Source organism: Marmota flaviventris, chromosome 13 (genome assembly GCF_047511675.1).
Source record: "Marmota flaviventris isolate mMarFla1 chromosome 13, mMarFla1.hap1, whole genome shotgun sequence".
Taxonomy (NCBI): Eukaryota; Metazoa; Chordata; class Mammalia; order Rodentia; family Sciuridae; genus Marmota; species Marmota flaviventris.
This window is the reverse complement of record NC_092510.1, coordinates 49,285,912-49,307,259: the sequence shown is the minus strand read 5'-3', so window position 1 is coordinate 49,307,259 and position 21,348 is coordinate 49,285,912. Positions and strand designations below refer to the sequence as shown.

The 21,348-nt window shown below is 35.0% G+C and overlaps 1 protein-coding gene across 8 annotated transcripts in view; it reads left to right on the top strand.

The window, feature by feature from the left end:
• The window catches only part of Nfib (nuclear factor I B), a 230,693-nt gene that overhangs the window by 208,900 nt on the left and 445 nt on the right, over nucleotides 1–21,348 (top strand). For 4 of the 8 annotated variants that reach the window (XM_034636919.2, XM_027950588.3, XM_027950587.2 and 1 more), the window contains 2 exons: nucleotides 2,124–2,212; nucleotides 16,526–21,348. The exon at nucleotides 16,526–21,348 is cut by the window's right edge and continues 445 nt beyond it. In XM_034636919.2, coding sequence (XP_034492810.1) covers nucleotides 2,124–2,212; nucleotides 16,526–16,655 — 219 coding nt within the window. In that variant the 3' untranslated portion in view covers nucleotides 16,656–21,348. Of the gene's footprint in view, nucleotides 1–2,123; nucleotides 2,213–16,525 lie in introns of those variants that run through there. The other 4 variants (XM_071600651.1, XM_027950592.2, XM_071600653.1 and 1 more) reach the window with 3 other exon arrangements.

Sequence of the window (21,348 nt, the reverse complement as noted above, 5' to 3'; positions counted from 1 at the left end):
ATACCTCTAGTCAGGTCTAACCCTTTTGAGACTGTTTAGGAAAGAATAGTCCAAAAATATGGTGATTTAAATGTTTAGCATGTGAACAAAGCTAGCCTACAGGGGGCATTTTTAGGGATGGTAAAACAAACAAAAAATGAGCAACTTTAACAACAAAAACCTAACCAACTACATAATATTTTTCCAAATCTTGTACCCTAGCAGTTGTCTGTGAGACAGTAGCCAATCCTGAGTGACACTCAGATTCCTCTGGTTTTGTGAAAGTATGGTTACTTTCTGAAAACTTTAAGCTGAGCATCGCATAGAAACTAATCTGTTAGCAATTAACAGAATTAGGATATTTTGTGTCTAAATGTAGCCTCCCTTCCTGAGAATTTTAAGTAAGTCAAAACTAGCATTTTTCATTGATAAGAACAGGATCAATAAGTGGTCTCTAAGGTAATCTTTATGCAAAGTCAAGTTTCTTGAACTGTTTTTAGATTTTCATAGCCCTTTTATAACTTGTATTTTGAAATAGACAATCGGTTTACTCTATTATTGTTAAAAATAAACAATTTATCCCATCATATTGAATTTCTATTAGATGACCCATTTTGAGAACTTCAAAAAATCTTGCCATATTGCTTCTTACACACAAGACTGAATAAATTTCCTTCTTTGAAATAGTAAAAGTATGTCATCCATTTGAGTAAAAACTAAGTACATTATTCTCTTTTATGTAAATATTATGGTCAATTTTAAGATTTCTTATTTTTATTTCTAATTTAATTTAATTTAATCATTTATGACTTCTTAATGATGTATTTCCTGAACAGAATCTACATATCTATCAATTCATGTGTCTGTCTGTCTATCCATCTATATAAGGGAATTTTTTAGTTTTATAAATTATAAAATCACTTTTACTTAAAATATCAGCACAATTAAAACATATATTTTGGAAAACTTTGTAATATTGGATATTCAGAAGAAAAATGAACAAAAATTGTCATTCTGAAACTCCAAAGTCCCCCTTCCTTAAGAGTGTGCAGAAAGTTGAGAGTCTGATAGGAAAAGATGCTTAATAGCCAACTTTTAAAAGCCATAATGTTAGAAAAATAGATAAAACAGTTTATCACAAGTTTAAAGGCATTTTGGCTTCAATCATCATCCTGAAATTCTCTCTGAAAAACATCAGACCAGGTTTCATGGATAGTAGTGAAGAAGGCCTTTTCAATGCAGGATGCAGTTAATTTACTGCCTGGCTATCTAAAGGTTAAAAATCATGGTTTTCTACTGTGTTTCCCCCCAAAGCCAGATAAGTTTACTTTCTTAAGCATAAAAATAAGCAATATATCTTTTCAATAAATCTGCTAGCACTGTAGGGCAGCTGTTAACCAAACAGAGCTGGATAGGGTTACTCGAAGGATCTCTGAAGGGCAGAGCTGATGATTCCTGGATCTGGGAAGAATTTGTTTCAGCTTGTATTCAGTGCATTCCTCACTTTCTTCAGATGTAGTAAAGTATTTTAAATACCACTGCTCTGAATTTAAAATAAAAATAGAAATTCTTATCAACTCTATCCAAATAAGATCACTTTAAGTAAAACACAGTAAACACCTAAAATTGAACACCTTGATGCTTGAATATGTAAGTTAGGGTGAATGTCTATATAGGGTGGGTCTTTTTTCCTCTAAACTGCATGTCTTCTTGTTTTGCAAACTGCATGCTTAAAGGTATTGATTATTTTATTCAGTGCAGATAATTTGGTATGTTGCATAGAAAAAAAGCATTTTTATTTTCTTTCTAAAATATATCTCTCTATTGAACATTAACGTTTGCTTTTATTTCAGCTCAATTTGTACTCTAATAATGGCTAATTGTTATGTTCTAAGCACTTGTTTCTCTTGTATGCTTTAATTAATAGAGAAGCATATTGCAATAGCTTTTTCTAAAAAAAGAGTCTAAGGAATTTTGCTTTTCAGAATAAGATTTTCTTTTGCTTTTTTTTTTTTTTCTTTAAGTTGCCTCTTGGGAAAGTAAGGTTAATGCCATATACAGTACTAGTTTGCATGTGTTCATTTAAATACTAAAAACTGTAGTACTGCTCGATCCATATCTGACTGCTAGGTTTCAATTGACAGCTGAGGATTTGTGACTGGACCATGAATCAAAACGGCAGGCATTTATACCCCAGTACCAGTGAGGATACATTGGGAATTACTTGGCAAAGGTAACATTTTAATTATTTCCAACCCTACACTTACACCTCAAACTTCCATGACCTATAGTGTTTGTTTTTAACTAGTTTTACGGAAAATATATGTTAAAAATTTAGTTGTTTTGGCTATGCCATTCCTCTTCTCCTTCCCCTCTCCTTTATTTCCTATTTAAATGCAACATCAATTTAATTCTGGACTATATAGCATATGCTAACTGATCATTGGAATTTCTAAATATTGTGAAATGTTTGATAAAATTTATAATATTTTTGGTGGGGGAGGGGGTAGAATTTGACTTTTAGATTTTAGAACCTGAAAAATGAAATCCCAGCTTTAGGGAAGATTTTTCAGCTATTTGAGGATAAAGCATTGGTCTTTCACATTATACATTCTTCTCATTTTGACTGTTTCCTCTACTGCTGCCTCTAAGCCATGTTACTATTCATTTATTCCTTTGTCAGAGAGGAAAAGCTAGAAGAAAAATTTCAAGTTATTCAATTTGATTGTTACTAGCAGCACTCAAAAAATTTTGGAGTGGGAAGACTGTTAGAATCAGTAGCTATGAAGGAATTTGGTTTAAATAAAGTGTTAGTTTGTTCATATACTAATGTAACCCATTGAGGGTTGATTTAATTTGGTTGGCTAAAAAAATCATTCCAAAACTTCATTTTCAAAAGCAATTTGGATATTGTTTCATGTGTTGGTTTTAGATAGTAAGTAGTTCCAAGGTAGCTTCATATGTGTTATTTTATTAAATTGTTTCAAATTGATAAGTCAAATAATTAAAATTCATGGTAGAATCATATGTATTAAGAAATAAAAATTTGCAATAGAGAGTAAGTCATTCCTTGAGTTCACCAAAAGTAGAGTCAACTTAATTTTTCAGCCCTGCTATGATTGTGATCCTTCCTTTACAGAAGATGCCTATACAAAGTCATATGCTGAGATATTAATTGTGATAGAGCTCCTTGCTCATCTCTATGTTGGTTGATAGAGACTGATGAAGAGTAATGTTTGAGTCAGATTAAATGTCTGCATTTGCTCAGATAAAAATTAAGAAAATTATTTTTATTGTTTTTCAAAAACATTTGATGGCTTTTTAGTAATTCAATATCTAAATGATTACAGTAGGACTTTTACTTTTTGAAGAGTGACAAACCATCAAATTTAAAAATAGATACATTTTTACCTATTATGATCCTGCCCAAAAGCTTGTGTTATTCTTCCTTTTGGAAAAAAAAAAAATATATATATATATAGTTACAAAAAAGATGATAAACTCAGTGGAAGTATCTTATTTAAATAGTCTTAATGACTAATAGTGTTAATTACATTTAATAAAAGTATCTTATTAAAAAATCTGAATTAATAAACTTTTAAAAGTTAACTTAATTAGGTTTGATAACACATTGTTTGCATTTTGTTTTATTTAAAAAAAACCTCCCTGTATTCCATTATCTGCCCATCAATTAGCAAAATGGCTCCTGTCTACATACAAGCTTGATATATATATATATATATATATATATATATATATATATATATATATATATATATATGAATTTCAAGTCAGATGAAATGTACTTATGTTTGTAAGTGTTCCTATAGTTGTCTGAACTTCCAAATCTGTGGATTACTTATTGGCATTTACTTAATCTACAATTGGATAGCATCTCAGAAATACATTAAATCCAATAAAGATGTAAAATTTCACCTAATTCCTCATAATTTTTTGAATCAAAGCTGATATCCCCCCAAAAGAAAAGGTGAGTGGACAGTGAATCAGAACACACATATGTGGAGTGAATGAATACAATAACTAAACTCAGCTCTGAGGGGGGTATTGTTCATTTCACAAAGCCTCTTCTTGGTGAAAAATTGATATGGTAATCGGTTTCAGGTCATAGAAAACAATTCAGAATTAATATTTCTTTTTTTGTTTCCCCATCTCAAAAATAGTAGGTTTTCTTTGGGTTAGTAGATGATGATGTGTAGAATGGCCTTTAGTGATTCATACAGTCTTAAGCAGGCAGTTTGGGTTTGTTTCTTCCCTTTTTGTGGTGACTCAGAAAGCGCGTAATTGGTGATGGCGGGCGTCTTGCTTATACATTCTACAGGGATTTATTGCATCTCTGTGTGGGGCTATCTTAAACACTGTGATGGACAAGACACCCACAGTTCTTAAAATCTAAGTATCAGGCAGTTTAGGATAAATATACTCAAACGAGACAGCAATTCACTTTGTTTTGTTACCTTTTTCAAATATGGACACAGTCCATATTTTATAACACAAATACGCCATGTCTGTGGCTTTGGTGTCTTTATGTGTAATTTATAATTTGTGCCCTATAGATTTTTTAAAAATATCTTTATTTTATTTTATTTATGTTTAATGTGGTGCTGAGGATGGAACCCAGAACCTTGCACATGCTAGGTGAGTGCTCTACCGCTGAGCCACAATCCCAGCCCATCCTATAGTTATTTTTAAAACTTAATGGGTTTTCTTTCTTCTAGATATAATATTGCAAAGGGAAATAATAACTATAACCCTACTACTATTTTTTTTTTCAATGCTAGGGATGGAACCCAGGGCATCATGCATCTTAGGCAAGTGCTAAACCACAGAGCTATACTCTCAGTTCCTGTAGAACTACCACTTAAATATATATACATGTGTGTGTGTGTATAATATATATATTTCTATATATATTTACTTATTTTTTAGTTATTGATGGACTTTTATTTTATATATTTATATGCAATGCTGAGAATTGAACCCAGTGCTCATCCATGCTAGGCAAGTGCTCTACCACCGAGCTACAACCCCAGCCCCCTGGAACTACCATTTTTAAGGCAGATCATAGATATTTAAAATCTTGTGGGCATAGCTACAGTTTTGCAATCATCTCAATAGGGTGAAAATATACAACAAATGTAGATATGGTCAACCAGAGAATTAAATAATTTAGCTCTGGCATGATGGAATAGAGAAGATACCATGGGTTATTTTTGTTGTGGGTGTTGCTTTTTGTTTTTAACAAAGGCAATCCCTGGAGACTTTGTAGTGTTTCCATGTGGTTTGGTGCCGTTTGAATTGTCTGTTGTTTGCTGCCATCTCACTAGTTCATGATTGCCTTCTCTTCAGCTTCATGCCAGTTACCCTTTTGAGGTGTTTGCATGTCATTTAATGTAGCTCCGTTTTGGAAATGAAAATGGCAGGGTCTAGGAAGCTATGTAAGTAGTATAATCAAAGCTGGAAGTGTTCCTCTGGCCTTCCCCACCCTACCTCAGGCTGTAAACATTCCCTAAGGAACCAGAGCTGACTTTTGGAAAGTTTTCACTGCCTTCCTAGGGTGCAGCCTGAAGGTGTTTTGTTGTTTTGACCTTAGAATTCTGTGAGCCATTTTTCTCTGTGTGTGTGTGTGCATGTGTGTTTGTGTGGTCTTGAGCTAAGGAGCTGCTTGTACCTTGAGAGCTCAGTTAACTGCCATTAACACAGAATAAAATGTTGATGAAGATCTGTCTCACTTCCATGTCAGTGAGAATGAGAATGGGTTCCACTCCTGGGAGGGTCATAGGTGCCAGATTTGCTCAAGCTAGGCACTGATGTGTCTGTGATAGGCACAGATCCGTCTGTGCTTTGTTCTATGTGGACAAAACACTTTCTTTTTGCATATGTGCATTCTGTGGGCATAAACACATACAGCAGGTACTCTCTAACTGGCTTTCTTTCTTGAAACTATAAGCAGAACTTTACTTGTACTATTGAATATGAAAGAGCAATATAATTGAATAAAAAAGAAAGCTGAAGGACAATCCAAGAATAATATAAACATAAGTTATTTTAAAACATTGGAGGGAGTGCTTTATGCAAAAGAGAAACTGGATTTATTGTTTCATTCTCCCTTCTCCCCCTTCACCCTTTTCAAGAAGACGCAAAGCCACAAGTGAGGGTTGTATGTGTCTGATGGCTTATATAAACATGGAAGAAGCCTTCAGATGGCTAAAATAAACATGCGCGTGTTACTGAAGGATATGTTTACACAAACCATTTGCTCAGCCTCTGAAATAATGAATAAATGAAGATTTTACTAAAATAATTGGAAGGATTTTTGTGTCTCTGCCGATGCCATAATTGAATGGCACCAAAGAGACTTTTATCAGCTCTTTTCCGTGTTACATGTGTTAGCAGTTCCTTTCCATGAGTTCAATACTTCATTTTGCAGTTACTTTACACATGTTTTTGTAAGAAATTGTCGTTTATTACTGCAATTCTAGAGAGTTGCTTGATTTCCCAAGAGAAATTTAGCAGCCAGTAAAGGTTATTTGGATCTGGTTGGCCAGGAAAGAGAGGGCAAAAAGGAAGGAGTAACAGTGTTCATTTCATATATATATATAAAACTTTCTTTGCATAACATGGCCCTTGTCCATAACATTTTCTTGGTAAAATGTATGCTCTCAAAAGGCTTAAGAAGGAATATTTAAGCAAAAATAATTCTCAATATTGGGTTGCAATTGTATGTTCATATGCACATAAATGTATGGATATACCTATGCATAAGTGTGTATGTGTGGATATAAGTGTGGCTATATCCACAGATTTGTGGCATGTGTGGGGTAGTGGCAATACATGGCCTGTTCTTAGGTGGAATTAAGAGTTAACTTTTGTTTCAACATTACACTTAGGCCATCCCCGAGAATTGACTAGGTTAGCATTTCCTGCTTTCAGTTTGTTATCTTGACACATAACTATAGTACAACAGCTGGGTTGTTCCTGGAGTTCCTGGGGGGGAGCTTTATTCTCAGAGTGCTGGGTTTCCTTTTCAGCTGTTAGCTCTAAAGTGTGTTCAGAATGTACAACTTTTTATACACATCCTGGGCCCCTAGCACCACTCTGGGACCATGATAGAAATGCTGATAAGATAGATGAATGGAAGAAACTTTGGTTCAAGGCAGAAAATTGAAAAAGCCAAAATTTCACATGATCATTTTTTGCTAACAGGGCTGCTAACCAATATTGCTCTCCCCATTTGAACATTCTCTTGAAAGGAATTCCTTTCTATTCTCATCAAAATTATTTGCACCTGTTATGAAATCAAAAACTAGAAAGGTTACCATTCTTAAAAATGATCTTGATACGGTTTTCACAAACACACAATGTCTCTGATCTGGCTGTTGAAAAATACATTGGGATTTGTTGTAGTTTTTGCCTAACTTTGCCCATTTATAAAGAAAGATTTGTGCAATACGACATTTCCTTTTTATCTAGGCAAACTCTTCAGAACACTTCCTAAGAAATTAATTGTATTCCAGCCAGACTTGCCTGCTGCCATCCCACAGGAAATGGGTCAGCAATCCATTAAGATGCCATTAGATAATCTAATTTGGAACTTAATCTCTAAATTAACCATGCTCCATACTTGAAGCATACTTGAGAGAAAGAAAAAAAGTTTACGTTTGAATCGATAGGGGAGCCGAAGCGTGAAGAAGGCTGTTTGTTTTTTCTGTAGCTGTGGTCACGTCTCAAGCCGTCTGGTAACCAGGAGAAACCAGACATGATGTAATTCCAGATTGAACTTGAACTTCAGGGACTTAGGATGGGGGAACAATGGGCCATAGGAATCAATAATGTCCATTTTCCACATGATTATGTTTGGAGCTTTAAGTTAACCTTTATGGGAGAAGCAGCAGGATCGGCAGTGTGACCAAAATGAGATGATCCAGAGACAAGATGTTAGAGGAAAGAAAACAACTTTTTCCGTGATATTTTCTGAGCAGCACTGCAGATTCCAGCAGGATTAGAAAAGTTCCCGCTCTGCAGTAAACCGGTGGCCTGTTCAGAGCACTCTTTGTTCGCTTAGGTAGGACAAACTTAATCTTACGTTTCCTGTCAGATGATTTTTGGCAGCGCTACTGGAGAGGGAGGAGCATGATTCACAGCACTCCCAAATGTAAACCTTTCTGATTAACCCTTTGCAACAATAGGAAGTCTATCAAACACCTACCTTACGTGAAGATGTTTTACATAAAGTGCTGTATTCTCACTCTTCGTCCCCGAGGAACGAGCTCCTTCAGCAGCCAATGCACCATTTATTAGTTTACCTTTTTTGAACCTCGTGTTTACTAGAGCTGTGAGTAGGTGTATTGTGAATTTTTAGTGGTATTTAAATAACAAAGCTCATGAGTGAATAAATATAATAAACACCATGAATTATAAAAGAAAAGGCAAAAGCCCATTGAGGTTTGAGAAATTGAAAAACACAAAGGTGGAATAATCAGAAATTGTCAAAAGTTAGGCTTGTTCACTTTGTTTTACAAGGAAGATCTCTGCACATATGAACAGAGTAAAAGGCACACTATCAAAAAGCATTCAGTTTCTTAATCCTTGGTAACTTTATTTCAGAATTCTGATACCAATAAGTTCTATCCCTTAGAGGTGAAATTGGGCAAGTAATGCTGATTCTTGCTTTGAAATAAAAATCATTTGTGAAATAATCACTTTTTGCTTTTGCATAAAACTTATATTTCCATTTAACTTAGTATGCCTTGGATGATTTTCTGTAGTGAAAGGCACTATGTTGAAGCACCATTTTTGTAGAGAATTTTGTCTGCTGTTGAAGAATCACATATGCAAATAAGAGGAGCAAGTAGCACTTATAACAATAGCTTTGAAAAGGAGCCTAGGGGTGGAGAGGAATACAGACTAGAGAAGGAGGCTGGAAATCAACATGTGGGCTTCTCCACTGTCGCATATCTGTAGGAGGAGATAAAATTACTACTGTAAGCCTGACTTTCCACAGCTTCATAAGTTGCTGTATATGTGTGCATGTGTGTGCTGTATCTTATTTATTAGTTGTCTTCATATTAATTCTCCACCTTTCACTTTCAGCTCTAAAAAAGGGAAAAGATAAATTTTTTTAAATCTACTTAATTTGCCCTATTGAGGGAAAGAACTTTTTCTTATTATTGTTTAAATTAAACATTCTAAGGAAATAGACTTTTGTTACTTTTAAGGGTATAGATTGCCTTGTTGAAGGATCTTTTAGGATTATGTAGAGCTTTTTACTGAAAAAGTATAGTAATTTAATACTTAGTTGTAATGGTCCCATACGTGAGGGCTTTTCTTACCTTGTCCTCTTCATTAGATTAAATATTTCACTGGAATGTGCCATTATTTTACTTAGAACATGCTAGCACTCAAGCATGGTAAAGTTAACCCTCAATTTAGCATGCCCCAGTACCAAAAGACATCTGAAATAATTGAATATAAACTAATGAGGTTTGATGGCTTACTGTTTTGATGTTATTTTCAAAACTGTTGGTCCCCAAGGAGTAGCAATAAAGAAGGCTATTTACCTACTTAGTTAAGAAACAAATACATTTCTCTTTCATTACTATGAAAGTGCTATTGCTTGTAGTTAGAATAATTCCATGAGCCACCTGCAGTTTATGATATTTGGTGTTTCCCAGAGAGCCCACAAGAGTACTTTGCAGATCAGGTAAGAGCTAGCCAGGGAGCTTTCTGATACAGATTATTACAAATAGTAATAATCATCAGAAATCATCTTGCATGCAAATAGGATCATTCAGATGGCAATAATGATCCTTAAAAATGGGAAAATAAATCGAAGGAACCTAAGATCTATATAAGCCCTTTGTAATTTTTGCTTTCAGTCTGGCCTGGTCTGAAAAGGAATCGAAAGCAAATTATTGACATACATATTTGTACATCCATAAAAGAAAGACACATATTTCTTTCAACTGAAAAGCAACAGGGATTAGATGGATAAAATACAGTTATTTATGCTGAAGTTTGGGCAAGAGTTATACTTCTATGGAAATTTCAGTGTGTCTAAGTAATATGGACCTTTGTTTATTGACTCTTAAAAAAATCAGTTGTAATATAAACTATTATCCAGTTTTTCTTTTTTTTCCTTTTTTTTAAAGAAAGTGTATTTCACAAAAGACGCAGCTGAAGTGAAATGTATAGGTTAAGAGCATGGATCCTAAATCCACACTGCTAGAGGGAAAATCCTGGCTTACACAACACAGTGGCAATATAAGCTGGGCAAGATGCTTAACTTCTTAGCTCAGTTTCCTCATCTCTAAAATAACAGATAAAGACACTTTCTCCTAGGTTTTCTGTGGGGATTAAAAGCTTTAAGTAGGTCAATCACATAAAACAGAGCCTGGCAAATAATAACCAGTATCTAAGTGCTAGCCACTGGTATATTTATTATATTTATTATCTTTGTTCTAAAGCAACATTAATAGGTTCAACTTAAATGCTACCCATTTATTTCTTCCACTGGTCTGAGTGAGCATTTTTTTCACAAAGACATGATTTGCCTTTATATTATATTAAAGGAAGCAGCCACAGCAAATGCACACATATACAATCAAGGACAACATGATTTTTAACTTAATGAATATTTACCTGACACACCATACCTGATTTTTCCAGACATGCCTTTAGCAATCAATAGGGAAAATTATTTTGGGAGAGATGCTAAAACCTGTATATTAATATTGTGTCAAGAATTAGAGTGTTTAGGAAAAAAAACTAAAAAAAAAAAACAAAAAAAAACCCTTCAGTCTTGGAGATTATCTGAAACTGGTACAAAAGAACTAAAGGCAGATTCTGTTAAGATATCTATTTTATACATTCCTCATGCTTTCCAGACCATTTTTATTTTATCACTATTTATAAATAACATGGCTATTGGTACAGTTGAGGTTATATGAATATTTTCAATTCTTGGTGCTTCATTTCTTAGTATTTTTTAAGCTTCTTGAAAGAGCACTTATTGTTTTTGAAGTAAATGTAGTATACAAAACCCGAAAGGATAATATTGCTATTCTTCTGAAAAGTACTAATGTATTGGATACTCTGACATTTTATAAGTTGTCTAACAAATGGAATGTCCAATTCATTATCAAATAAACATGTACTAGTAATAAATGAATTTTGCCAGTTTTCAAGTAGCTCTTTTTGTTTTAATCACCTAAAACTAATAGAAGAAATTTTTCACTTTGGTTCCTGATTCAACTCAAGGACTTAATATGTTTATTTCGTACTCTGTGGTTCTTCATGGGTTAGAATGTTAAAAGCTAATAGACCAATCCTTTTTGGCCTCAAAGACTCAGTCACAGGACACATTAAAAAACAAAAACAAAAAAAATAACCATCAAATGTTGATTTGGCTACAGAGAACAATTTTCTCTCTTTCATTGAAAGATAAAAGTTCATGGATTCCTTAGATGCAAAGAACAACTATTTTATCCAATTTTCCTAGGCTAAAAAATATGTAAATAGTGTATCATTTTTAAAGGGAGAAGTGGGTACCTTCTTCTCTCTTAGTCCTGATTATAGTGTTACCCTAGAAAACTTCAACTACATTTGTTTCTAAAGGAAACAGCTTCATAGAATTTCAGAGTGCTTTGCCATCCTGCCTGTTGAGGGCCACAGCCGAGTCAGGATGACGCATGGCATTTTTGCCAGAAGTAGTGGTTGCCAGCGAGCCATTAAGATGATAACTTTTGAGTTCTCGCAGAGTTCCCGTTGAGTTTCCGTTGAGCTCTCGCGGGGATTCCTGAAGAGTTCGCGTTGGGTGGTAGGAGTTCCAGTTGGTGTGTGGTGTGTTCCTGGAGGAGCCCTGTGGGTGGCGTTCAGGAGAGTTTCCGGGGAGTGTGCTGGAGGAGTTTGGAAATAAAGTTTGTTCCTGCTTGAGTGGCTCGTGATTTGTGCCCAGCCAGACTGCGGCACCTGCCCAACCATATATTCAGTGCACAAGTCTCTCTTCTTCAATATTAGGGAGGTTATGATTCAGCTTGGGTGGAGTCTTGGAAACTCATTGTATACTGAAGTAAATATATTTTGCCTTCAGAAAATTGTTAAAAGCTCTTTCTAATGTTGGGTCAACATCTGATTCAGGGCCTCAAACATGCTAGGCAAGTGCTCATTCCTAGCAACATCTGACTTTCTAAGAAGGCAATATATTATAGTGAAATGGCCATGGGAATCAGATTTATTATATCTGAGGACTAGCGGAGACTGAACAACTTGCCTCAGTTTCCTTAGTGAAATGGGGAAAATTGTGGCCATTTCAAGAGTTCATTGAGAGAGGGAAGTGACATAGCATATGTAAAACACCAAAGATGTCACCTTGCTCTTAGTGGTCTTCAGCATGGTTGTCCTGGGGAAATTTCCCCCTTTGTGCTCATTTTATCCATGTGAATCTTACAGAGGAAATCTGAATTTCTTTCTGATTCCACTGTCCTGTCTTCCCTGTTGCCCTTAAACTGTTACTTTAATAAAGCAACACCATTGAGTCCGTTTCTCTTGAAGAGTGATGCCAAGAAGCACATTGCTCCAGGGGTAGTCTTATCAGTATAAAAGAAGCAGGGCTATCTCCCACAACTAATATTCTCAAGGTCAAAATAATTTGTTTCCTCTTCCCTCTCTGTGGAGGAGCTATATCATACATTTGTTCAAAATCATGTGAAAATATTCTCAATGAGATGAGACATTTTATTTTTGAATTTTTGAATTTTGATTTAGCTTTTATATATTTTGTTTATAATGAAGTATCTCATATAGAGAGAGTAGAAATCAGTAGGGTGAGTTGCACTTTGTATTAAAATACTTTGTGCTTTTTTTTTTTTTTGTAATGCCTGACTTTTCACATAGTACTTACACTCTCTTCTCCCCGCTTCTTCTTCTCTTTCTCCCTTCCTTTTCCTCCTCCACTTCCTTCTTCTTTTTCTTTTTTTAGTGGTCATGGCCAGTATATATATATAGATGTTCTCTCAACTTTCAAATGTGTTCATCTTTAGTTTGCCCAAAGAAAGATGATTTGACTTTGGAGAATTAATGATAATAAAGTAAATGCAAGCTTGAAGACATATCAATGAAGTAGCTGCATTCAACCTCCTTTCAGAGTTAGATTCTCATGACTCTTACTAGGTAGCTAGGTAGATTACAGATTGTTGAATTGAACATATGATTTTTCATATAATTCTTATTCCACCATAAATTACATATAACTTACATGTAACTAATTTGTGTAAAAATATGTGTGTTTATTTTATTCATACATATGACTATTTGCATTAATTTGTACATAGGGACAGCATCAAATGTGTAAGAAGCACTGCTACATTTTTACTTGAATATGCAATTTTAGGCATTATGCTTTTGAAATTAAATGATCTAGATTATTTTGGTGAATAAAATATTTTTCTTTGCATTGTTATCCTGGGCTTTGAATTAGTCTTACCAGGCCTTTTTTCAATGGGACTGCCGAAAAAGCTCTAAAAAATGTCTGTGCCTTATAGTTCTGAACTTAACCTACAGATTGGCAATAAGAGGCTTGTAAAACTCATATATGGGGTCTGCACAGTGTTAATGTTTGAGATTTATTTCCCCCCAAAGGTTCATAAACAGTATTGACAAATATATTACACACTGCAATTTTGATATGGTCATAATGTAGGATGGGAGGTTTAGAAGGTTTAAATAAACATTTAAATTAAATTTGTTAGACATTCTACAGCAAGAGTCCTGTGATTACCATCAATTTATTTTTATTGAGGATTTTCTAAAGAATATTAATATATGTCTCTTCTAAAGAACTGAGTAAAAAATCAATTGCAAGATAGACCCTGAATTCTTGTCTTTTCTGCCATTAGTTGGTAGACTTGTCCTTTAAGAAACCACATTTCTTTCTTCCTTCCTTCCTTCCTTCCTTTCTTTCTTTCTTTCTCTCTCTCTTTCTTTCTGGGATTGAACCCAGTGGTGCTTAACCACTGAACTACATCTCCAGCCTTATTTTATTTTTCATTTTGAAACAGGGTCTCACTAGTTATTAGGACTTGGCTAAGTTGCTGAGGCTGGCTTTGAACTCGTGATCCTCCTGCCTCAACCTCCTGAGCCGCTGGGATTACAAGCATGCACTACCAGGCCCAGCTCACACTGATTTTCAATCATTAAAATTTACTTTATATTCCTAAAGCATGCAGTCTCAAAATGAATTTTTGGAGCTCACTTATTTTAGAATTCTTGTTGATTTTGCTGCCAGGTTTATTAAGCTAGGTTTTTTTTCTTTTTCTTTTTACATAGCCCTCTTACTTCAGGTTAAAAATATTGGATGTTTGTTTATTTTGTAATTCATTTTGTTAAGAAATAGTTTGCATTGGCTATGGCCAGGCTCTATAAGGATAGATAAAACTAGGTCATTTTCTCTATGGAGTTCACCTTTCAGCCAGTAAGATGTTGCAGATAACAGATCATTATGAAATGAAGTAATATAAGCTGTAATAGGACTATGTACAAAGTGCAGTAGAAGCACAGTTGAGGGGAAAATGAGCTTCAGAATGCATTATGTAACACTGTTCTCAATCAATGGTGCAAACTGCAGTGATCGTTGTTGAAAATGTGTGTGGGAAGAGAGAAATGAAAACGGTTACGTCTCTTAAAAGACTTCAATGAAAAATATTCTTATTCTTTAAGATTACAATTTTCTTTAGATAATGAGGACATACGTTTGTAGCTTGAATGTGATTATTCCTGCAAGTATTAAATCAGATATCTATTTTCTCTGAATATGGACCAAATCAGAATGTACTGATGAGTATATACAATCTTAGGCAACACCTCTAAAATATGTTTATTGGATGTGATTTGAAATGATTGATTTGTTTATTTTAAAAGTTATTGAACATCTACTGTGTTCTTGGTCCTACACTAAATGATTAGCAAAAAAGAGATGGACTTTGCTGTCATAGAATTTGACAACTGATCATAAAATCCCTGATTTAAAAAGATCATTGTGATTTTTTTTTTCTGTTGAAGTATCTCAGAATTATCTACTTAGACATGTAGTGATATGTCACATATTGCATAGAGATATCAGCAGAGTAAAAAAGTTGTATGTCAAGTGTTATTTCAAGCCAAATTTGTTCCTTCATGTTCCATAAAGCCTTTTGTATCTTTGGAATTCAACTATGAACAAATGAGTATATATAGATCAAAAGCTATGTAACAGCATATATCTTACCTTATGGTTGCAAAAGTAAAGCAAAGGATACTAAATGAAATTTAAATTTTGTCTCAATGCCAGGCCCTGATTAAGCTGGGTATGCAATTGTCTGTCTGATGTTTTCTTGGTTCATCATTTTTTACGCAGCTGTTACTTAGCTGACAGTTGTTCCAAGCTGGATATTGAAACAAGCAATACATCAGATTAGGTTTACCCCAAACCTGCGGTACGCACATCTGGTGTTATTTTCCCACATGTGGTGACACTTTTTTTGTGAGAGATTATGCTGGTAGCAACTAGAGAACTGTTTTGCAATTTTTTTTTCCACAACCCCAACATAGGTCAAAACTGAGGTGATGTGGAGAGAGGCAGAAATCTCATCCCTTTATCCTTTCAACAGACCACTCCACCTCACCCTACCCCCACCCTTCCCACTCCTCCAGTTCAGAGCAGCTCAGAGGTGGTGATGTTGAAGGCAGGGCATAAATGGAAAGGAAAACTTTGGTTCTATCTCTTAATAAGTTTCGACAGAGGAGGATAAGGAAACCACTGGAGAGCTCTAGAACTAGGAGACACAGGCATAGAGGCCTTTGTGGCCTAATACGATGATTTCTCACAGTGTATGCTCTGCAGAGAACAAAATCTCTGTTCCATTTTTTTTCGTCTATTTGGTCTTTACTAACAATTTCCAATGAAGATATGTTTGGTAATCAAGCATTTCCAATTACACATTATGCATAAGACTACCTGGAAAAAGTATTTTCCTCTTGTGAGGGAGAAAAAAATATTTTCCATTACACTTTTCAATTTTTTTCAACACAATAGGTAGGTAAAATATTGAAACACAGTACTGAATTGCTTGTGAAATAAAGGTGAAACAAGATAGTGTAATATAACTGGCAAACTACAGTATATTGGTATTACTGTGGACTGCTGCTTTTTTTTCTCGGACAAAAAAAATCATTCTATTTATGTCCAAATAGATCAAATATTTTAGGAAGAATATACTTAATCAGTTTGATGATTGTGTGTATCCTACTCCAGGTTTTTCTGACTCACAGTTAGTCTTACTTTTCATGAAAAAATAGATCATATAGTATAAGTAGGTACAATATGTGTAATTGGCATATTTATCTCATGTTAGACTCATTATCTCATTAATTTTGAATAAAGTTATAGTACTAATTTGATGCATCTGGAATTTGTATTTCTACTATCACTGCAGATTTTAACATTGTCTTTCTGTTTTTTCTTCCTTCCCTACTACCCTTCTCCTCTCAACAGTCCTGGTACCTGGGCTAGCTTGGTTCCTTTCCAAGTGTCAAATAGGACACCCATCCTACCGGCAAATGTCCAAAATTATGGTTTGAACATAATTGGAGAACCTTTCCTTCAAGCAGAAACAAGCAACTGAGGGAAAAAGAAATACAACAATAGTTTTAAGAAATTAAAAAAAAAAGGAAAAGAGGAAGACTGGACAAAACAAAACAAAGGGAGAAAGGAAAGAAACTGAAGAAAGAAGATGATAGACCAGCAATTGCAGCACTTACAATCACTAATTCCCTTAAGGTTGAAACTATAATGACATTAAAAGGGTCGATGATATTTCACTGATGGTAGATCGCAGCCCCTGCAACGTAGCCTTTGTTACATGAAGTCCGCTGGGAAATAGATGTTCTGTCTCTATGACAATATATTTTAACTGACTTTCTAGATGCCTTAATATTTGCATGATAAGCTAGTTTTATTGGTTTAGTATTCTTGTTGTTTACGCATGGAATCACTATTCCTGGTTATCTCACCAACGAAGGCTAGGAGGCGGCGTCAGAGGTGCTGGGTGACAGAGCCATGAGCCAGCCGTTTTATAAGCACTCTGATTTCTAAAAGTTAAAAAAAATATATATAAAATCTCTGTAGCCTTTAGTTATCAGTACAGATTTATTAAATTTTGGCCCTTAACCCAGCCTTTTCCAGTGTGTAACCCAGTTTGAAATCTTAAAAAAAAAAAAAAAGAAAAAAAAGAGAAAAAGAAAAAAAAAGAAAAAAACAAAAAAAAGGAAAAAAAAAAACAGTTTGAACACAAAGGCTCTATGGAAGAAATGCCTCTATGTAGGTGAAGTGTTATCTCTGCATGCAACAGTAAAAATTAATATAATATTTTCCCCACAAAAGAAACACTTAACAGAGGCAAGTGCAATTTATAAATTTATATCTAAAGGGGAATCATGATTATAAGTCCTTCAGCCCTTGGACTCTAAATTGAGGGGATTAAAAAGAATTTAAAATAATTTTGAACGAATTTATTTTCCCCTCAGTTTTTGAGGGCATTTAAAAAGGCATTAAATCAAGACAAATCGTGTGCTTGAGGAAAAAAAAAAAAAAGAATGAAAACACAGCACTTATGTTGGTTTAGCTGCAGCCTCCGTGGAGGTAGAATTTATTTATTTAAAATTACTGGTTGCATCAAGAACCCATAGGGTGTACAAAAGGTTCTATAAAATCTGCATTATAGAGACAAAGAGGCAGGCAAATCCATGTCACAAGGGTAAAGCTTACAGTTTACAAACTGGGAACGCCAGGGTGTAGGATATAAAAACGCACTCTTGAGAAAATAAATGTAATCAGGGTGCTGAAAACTTGCATGGTGCTTTCAGACATTAGCCTTGTTCAACAAATTTCTTGTATTGACAGATCCGTAGTGTGCATGGGCAGACACATTTTGCCTCTATGTCTCTTAAATTTTAATTAAAAATACTCTTTCCAGTAATCCTAATTTGCACGAAGATATAATGTCCACATTACGTGCCTTGCCTTGAAATCTAAAAAACAAAAAAACATAAAAAAACAAAAAAACACAAAAAGTGACATCACTACACTTGTTTTGCTGCATTTATTATCATTTTAAATCTTTACCATTTTTATGACAAAATATTTTGTACTCCAGACGAAGAAAAATGTGTGACATCATGGATTTTTTAGACAGTTATACCTTTATCTCACATTTATAAAGCATATCATGGCTGTGTATAGTTGCCGCTTAAAAATTGTAATCGACCAGCAATATTTTCAGTATTTTGGTGTTTTTTCTATTAACCTTTCATGTTTTTCATCTTCCAATTAATATTTGGGGGGGAGGGGTTTCAAATTTATACGAATTATGCAATACCAAGTTTTGCCTATGTAGGTAGTGCTTTTAGCTGTATTGGTTATTATAGGTAAGTACACAGATTTAAAAAAAAAATAATAATGTATGCTTTTTTTTTTTTCGTTTGTTTGTTTTAATTGACCAAAGTGGGTACTGCTATTTTTGCAGTGTGATGAGGTCCTTTTGTGTACTGAGAGATGGACAGGGGATTTTTTTTAATATACATATATATATATTCTGGGGTGGGTGGGAGGATTTTTAACACTTTACAGTGTAGCTGTGAAGCAGTGCACCCTGAGATGGGCCCGGGCTGCCAAGCAACTGTTCTGCCTACTGTGACAAACTTCAATTTACACAGGTTCCCTCTCTCTAATTTCCCACCTGGGGTGCAAGCTGAACTCATTTGTGGTTTTCAGAAGAACATGATAGTAAGAACTAGAAAACACAACAAATTCCCCTAGAGGCAGAATTGGCCTAAGAAAACTTATTTTAGTTGTTGGTGGTAGTTTTTCTTGAAAGTTCCATATCCACAGTGAAGAATGAGCCTGTCTCATATTTGGCAAAGACATTTGTTGCAATGCCCACGTAGCGGATGTTGGATGTTTCACACTTTGGGGTTTAGTGCAGGAATATGCTCTCTCCTACAAACAACAGTCAAGCAGCTGGAGGGAGTGCTGCTGCATATTCTTTCCGGCCACTTCCCTACCCTGTATCTTCATTTTATTAATAATAGAATATAATTTACCTGTGACTTACTACTTCAAATGAATGGGAGTGCACTTGGACTTTTTCTTTTTTTTTTTTTTTTAATATCCAGAAGAGTAAATGAAGGGTTGCTATTTCTGAATATATTTGGACTGACAAATTAAAATCAAAGTTGTTTTTAGGGAACAAAAATTTTAAAATCTTCTTTTCCCTTTTACCTGCCCTGTTAAACTGAGAACTAGAGCAGAGACAAATATAGAATTTTAAGACATCAACTTTCCTGTGGATGAATTAGATACTGATGGGATTTTTTTTAAAGAGATGGTACCTCAAATATATATTTGATTTATTTTCCCCTGAGGGCTAGAAGGTAAATGGAGACCATTTTTATTTTGCCCTCTCCACCCCACCCCGAGTCCTGTTGAGAGAATTTTTTGCGAGAGGGAGAATCTTCCAGAATCAGTGATACAAGGTAGGCTGTCTTGAGGAGCCCCCTGACCCTTTCCCCCCAGGCCATGGCCTAATAAAATAAACTGTCAATTGTTCTCACAGCATATCATTTCATAATGAATACTTTAGAACAATGCTTATGGGCCTGAGCATTGTGTTTGATTAGCCCATTCACTTTGATAGCCCAAATGCTGAATAGCACAGCGGGATCCTAGCAGCAAGTTCCAAAGGAAGTCCAATCATTTCTGTGATGCTTGCCCTGTAGAAACAGATCATCTCAGCCAAGCTCTTCATGTATCATTGACCTGTTAGGTGAACAACTCAACCTCACAAGGACACACAGTATTCTTTATGGGCAGAGTCACTCTGGTTTTTGCCAGTGAATGAGCAGTTCTAGATAAACCAAGTGTGGCACTGTGGGTATTCCTGCTTGCCTCTTGGATACAAAGGCCTAGTGCAAGTGTTGCTTTTTTCCCCCCCTTAAATTGATTTTTTTTTTCTTGTTTCCATTTGAGATGAAACTATTAAAAATACTACTATATATAATCTCAAATCCATTCTTCGGCCTCCTCCTCCTCTTACCAGGAAGTATATTCTGACGAAGGGCCCCATTTCTGCAGGTCTTGCACGCCCCTCCCTTACCCAGAACTGCAGAGCTTCAGGATGGCGGTCACCCAAGGGCATCCACAGGGTGGAGTCTCCAGCCACCAGCCTGTGGCACTATCCAGCCTTCGTTGCATTGCTTTGCAGCCCGCCACTCACAGTGCCTCTGAAGCGTGTTTCCCCTGGAGTGACGTGAGCATCTGAGGCTTGTCTAAGGAAAAAATAAAATAAAAGGCAGTGAAGGAGACTGTACATAAAGACATGGCAAAAAAAATAAAAAATCTTAATTATAGCAATATAGTTATCGGGTAATGTTCGGGTGGGCAGCTCCATTAAAAAATATGTGAATGAATCTGTGAAGCTGCAAGTAGCAAGAAGAGCGGAAGGTCTTCTTAATGAACCGCCTACCTTGTAGACAGTAATTTGTACACTGTATAGTTTTGTTAAGAATTTTTTTTTAAATTAAAATTCCCATGTTTGTAAAGCTAACTTTTTAACAATTATAATGGAACTATATGTTGTTTCCATTTTTAAAGTAAACAAGAATATTCCTTGTTTAGAGGCTGGACTTGAGTTAAAACTCTCCAGGCTCTTAAGTTATGTATTAGAAAAGAAAAATCTGTCCATGTTAGGAGTTATTTCACAGATTCCTGTGCTTGAAAAGCATAGGATACTAATCCTTTAAAAAAGTGTAAATGGAGAAAAGTTATATTTTATGAAGGTTATTTTGTTGTATTTAGTATTGGAAAAGTTGGTTTTCAGAGCATTTCAGAATGTCGGAAGCACCACTGTCTTTTTATTAGTATATAAGGCCTTTAGCAAAAGTTTGTGTGATTGTTACATGATGGTATTTAAGGTTAAGTTTCACAGAGCATTCAGGATAGGCAGAAGACGAAAATAGTGCTGTGTCTCACATAACGTGTCCTCAGGGAGCAGAATCTTGGATTTGTGACTTGTAGCTTCATAAGGACTCAACAAAAGAGATTGCACAGGAACATCTTCAGCGGTGTGACAGCAGGACATGTTCTTTATCTAGACTCAAATTCTATGTACTATGTGAAACGATGAAGGCTGCAGAAAGTTTTCCCATATTCAGTGTACAGTATTCACATTTAATGAAACAACTCTACAATATTGCTGGCAGATAGGCCCCAAGCATGACATTCAATATAGTTTACATGTTCCTGTCAAGGTCTTTTGTTAA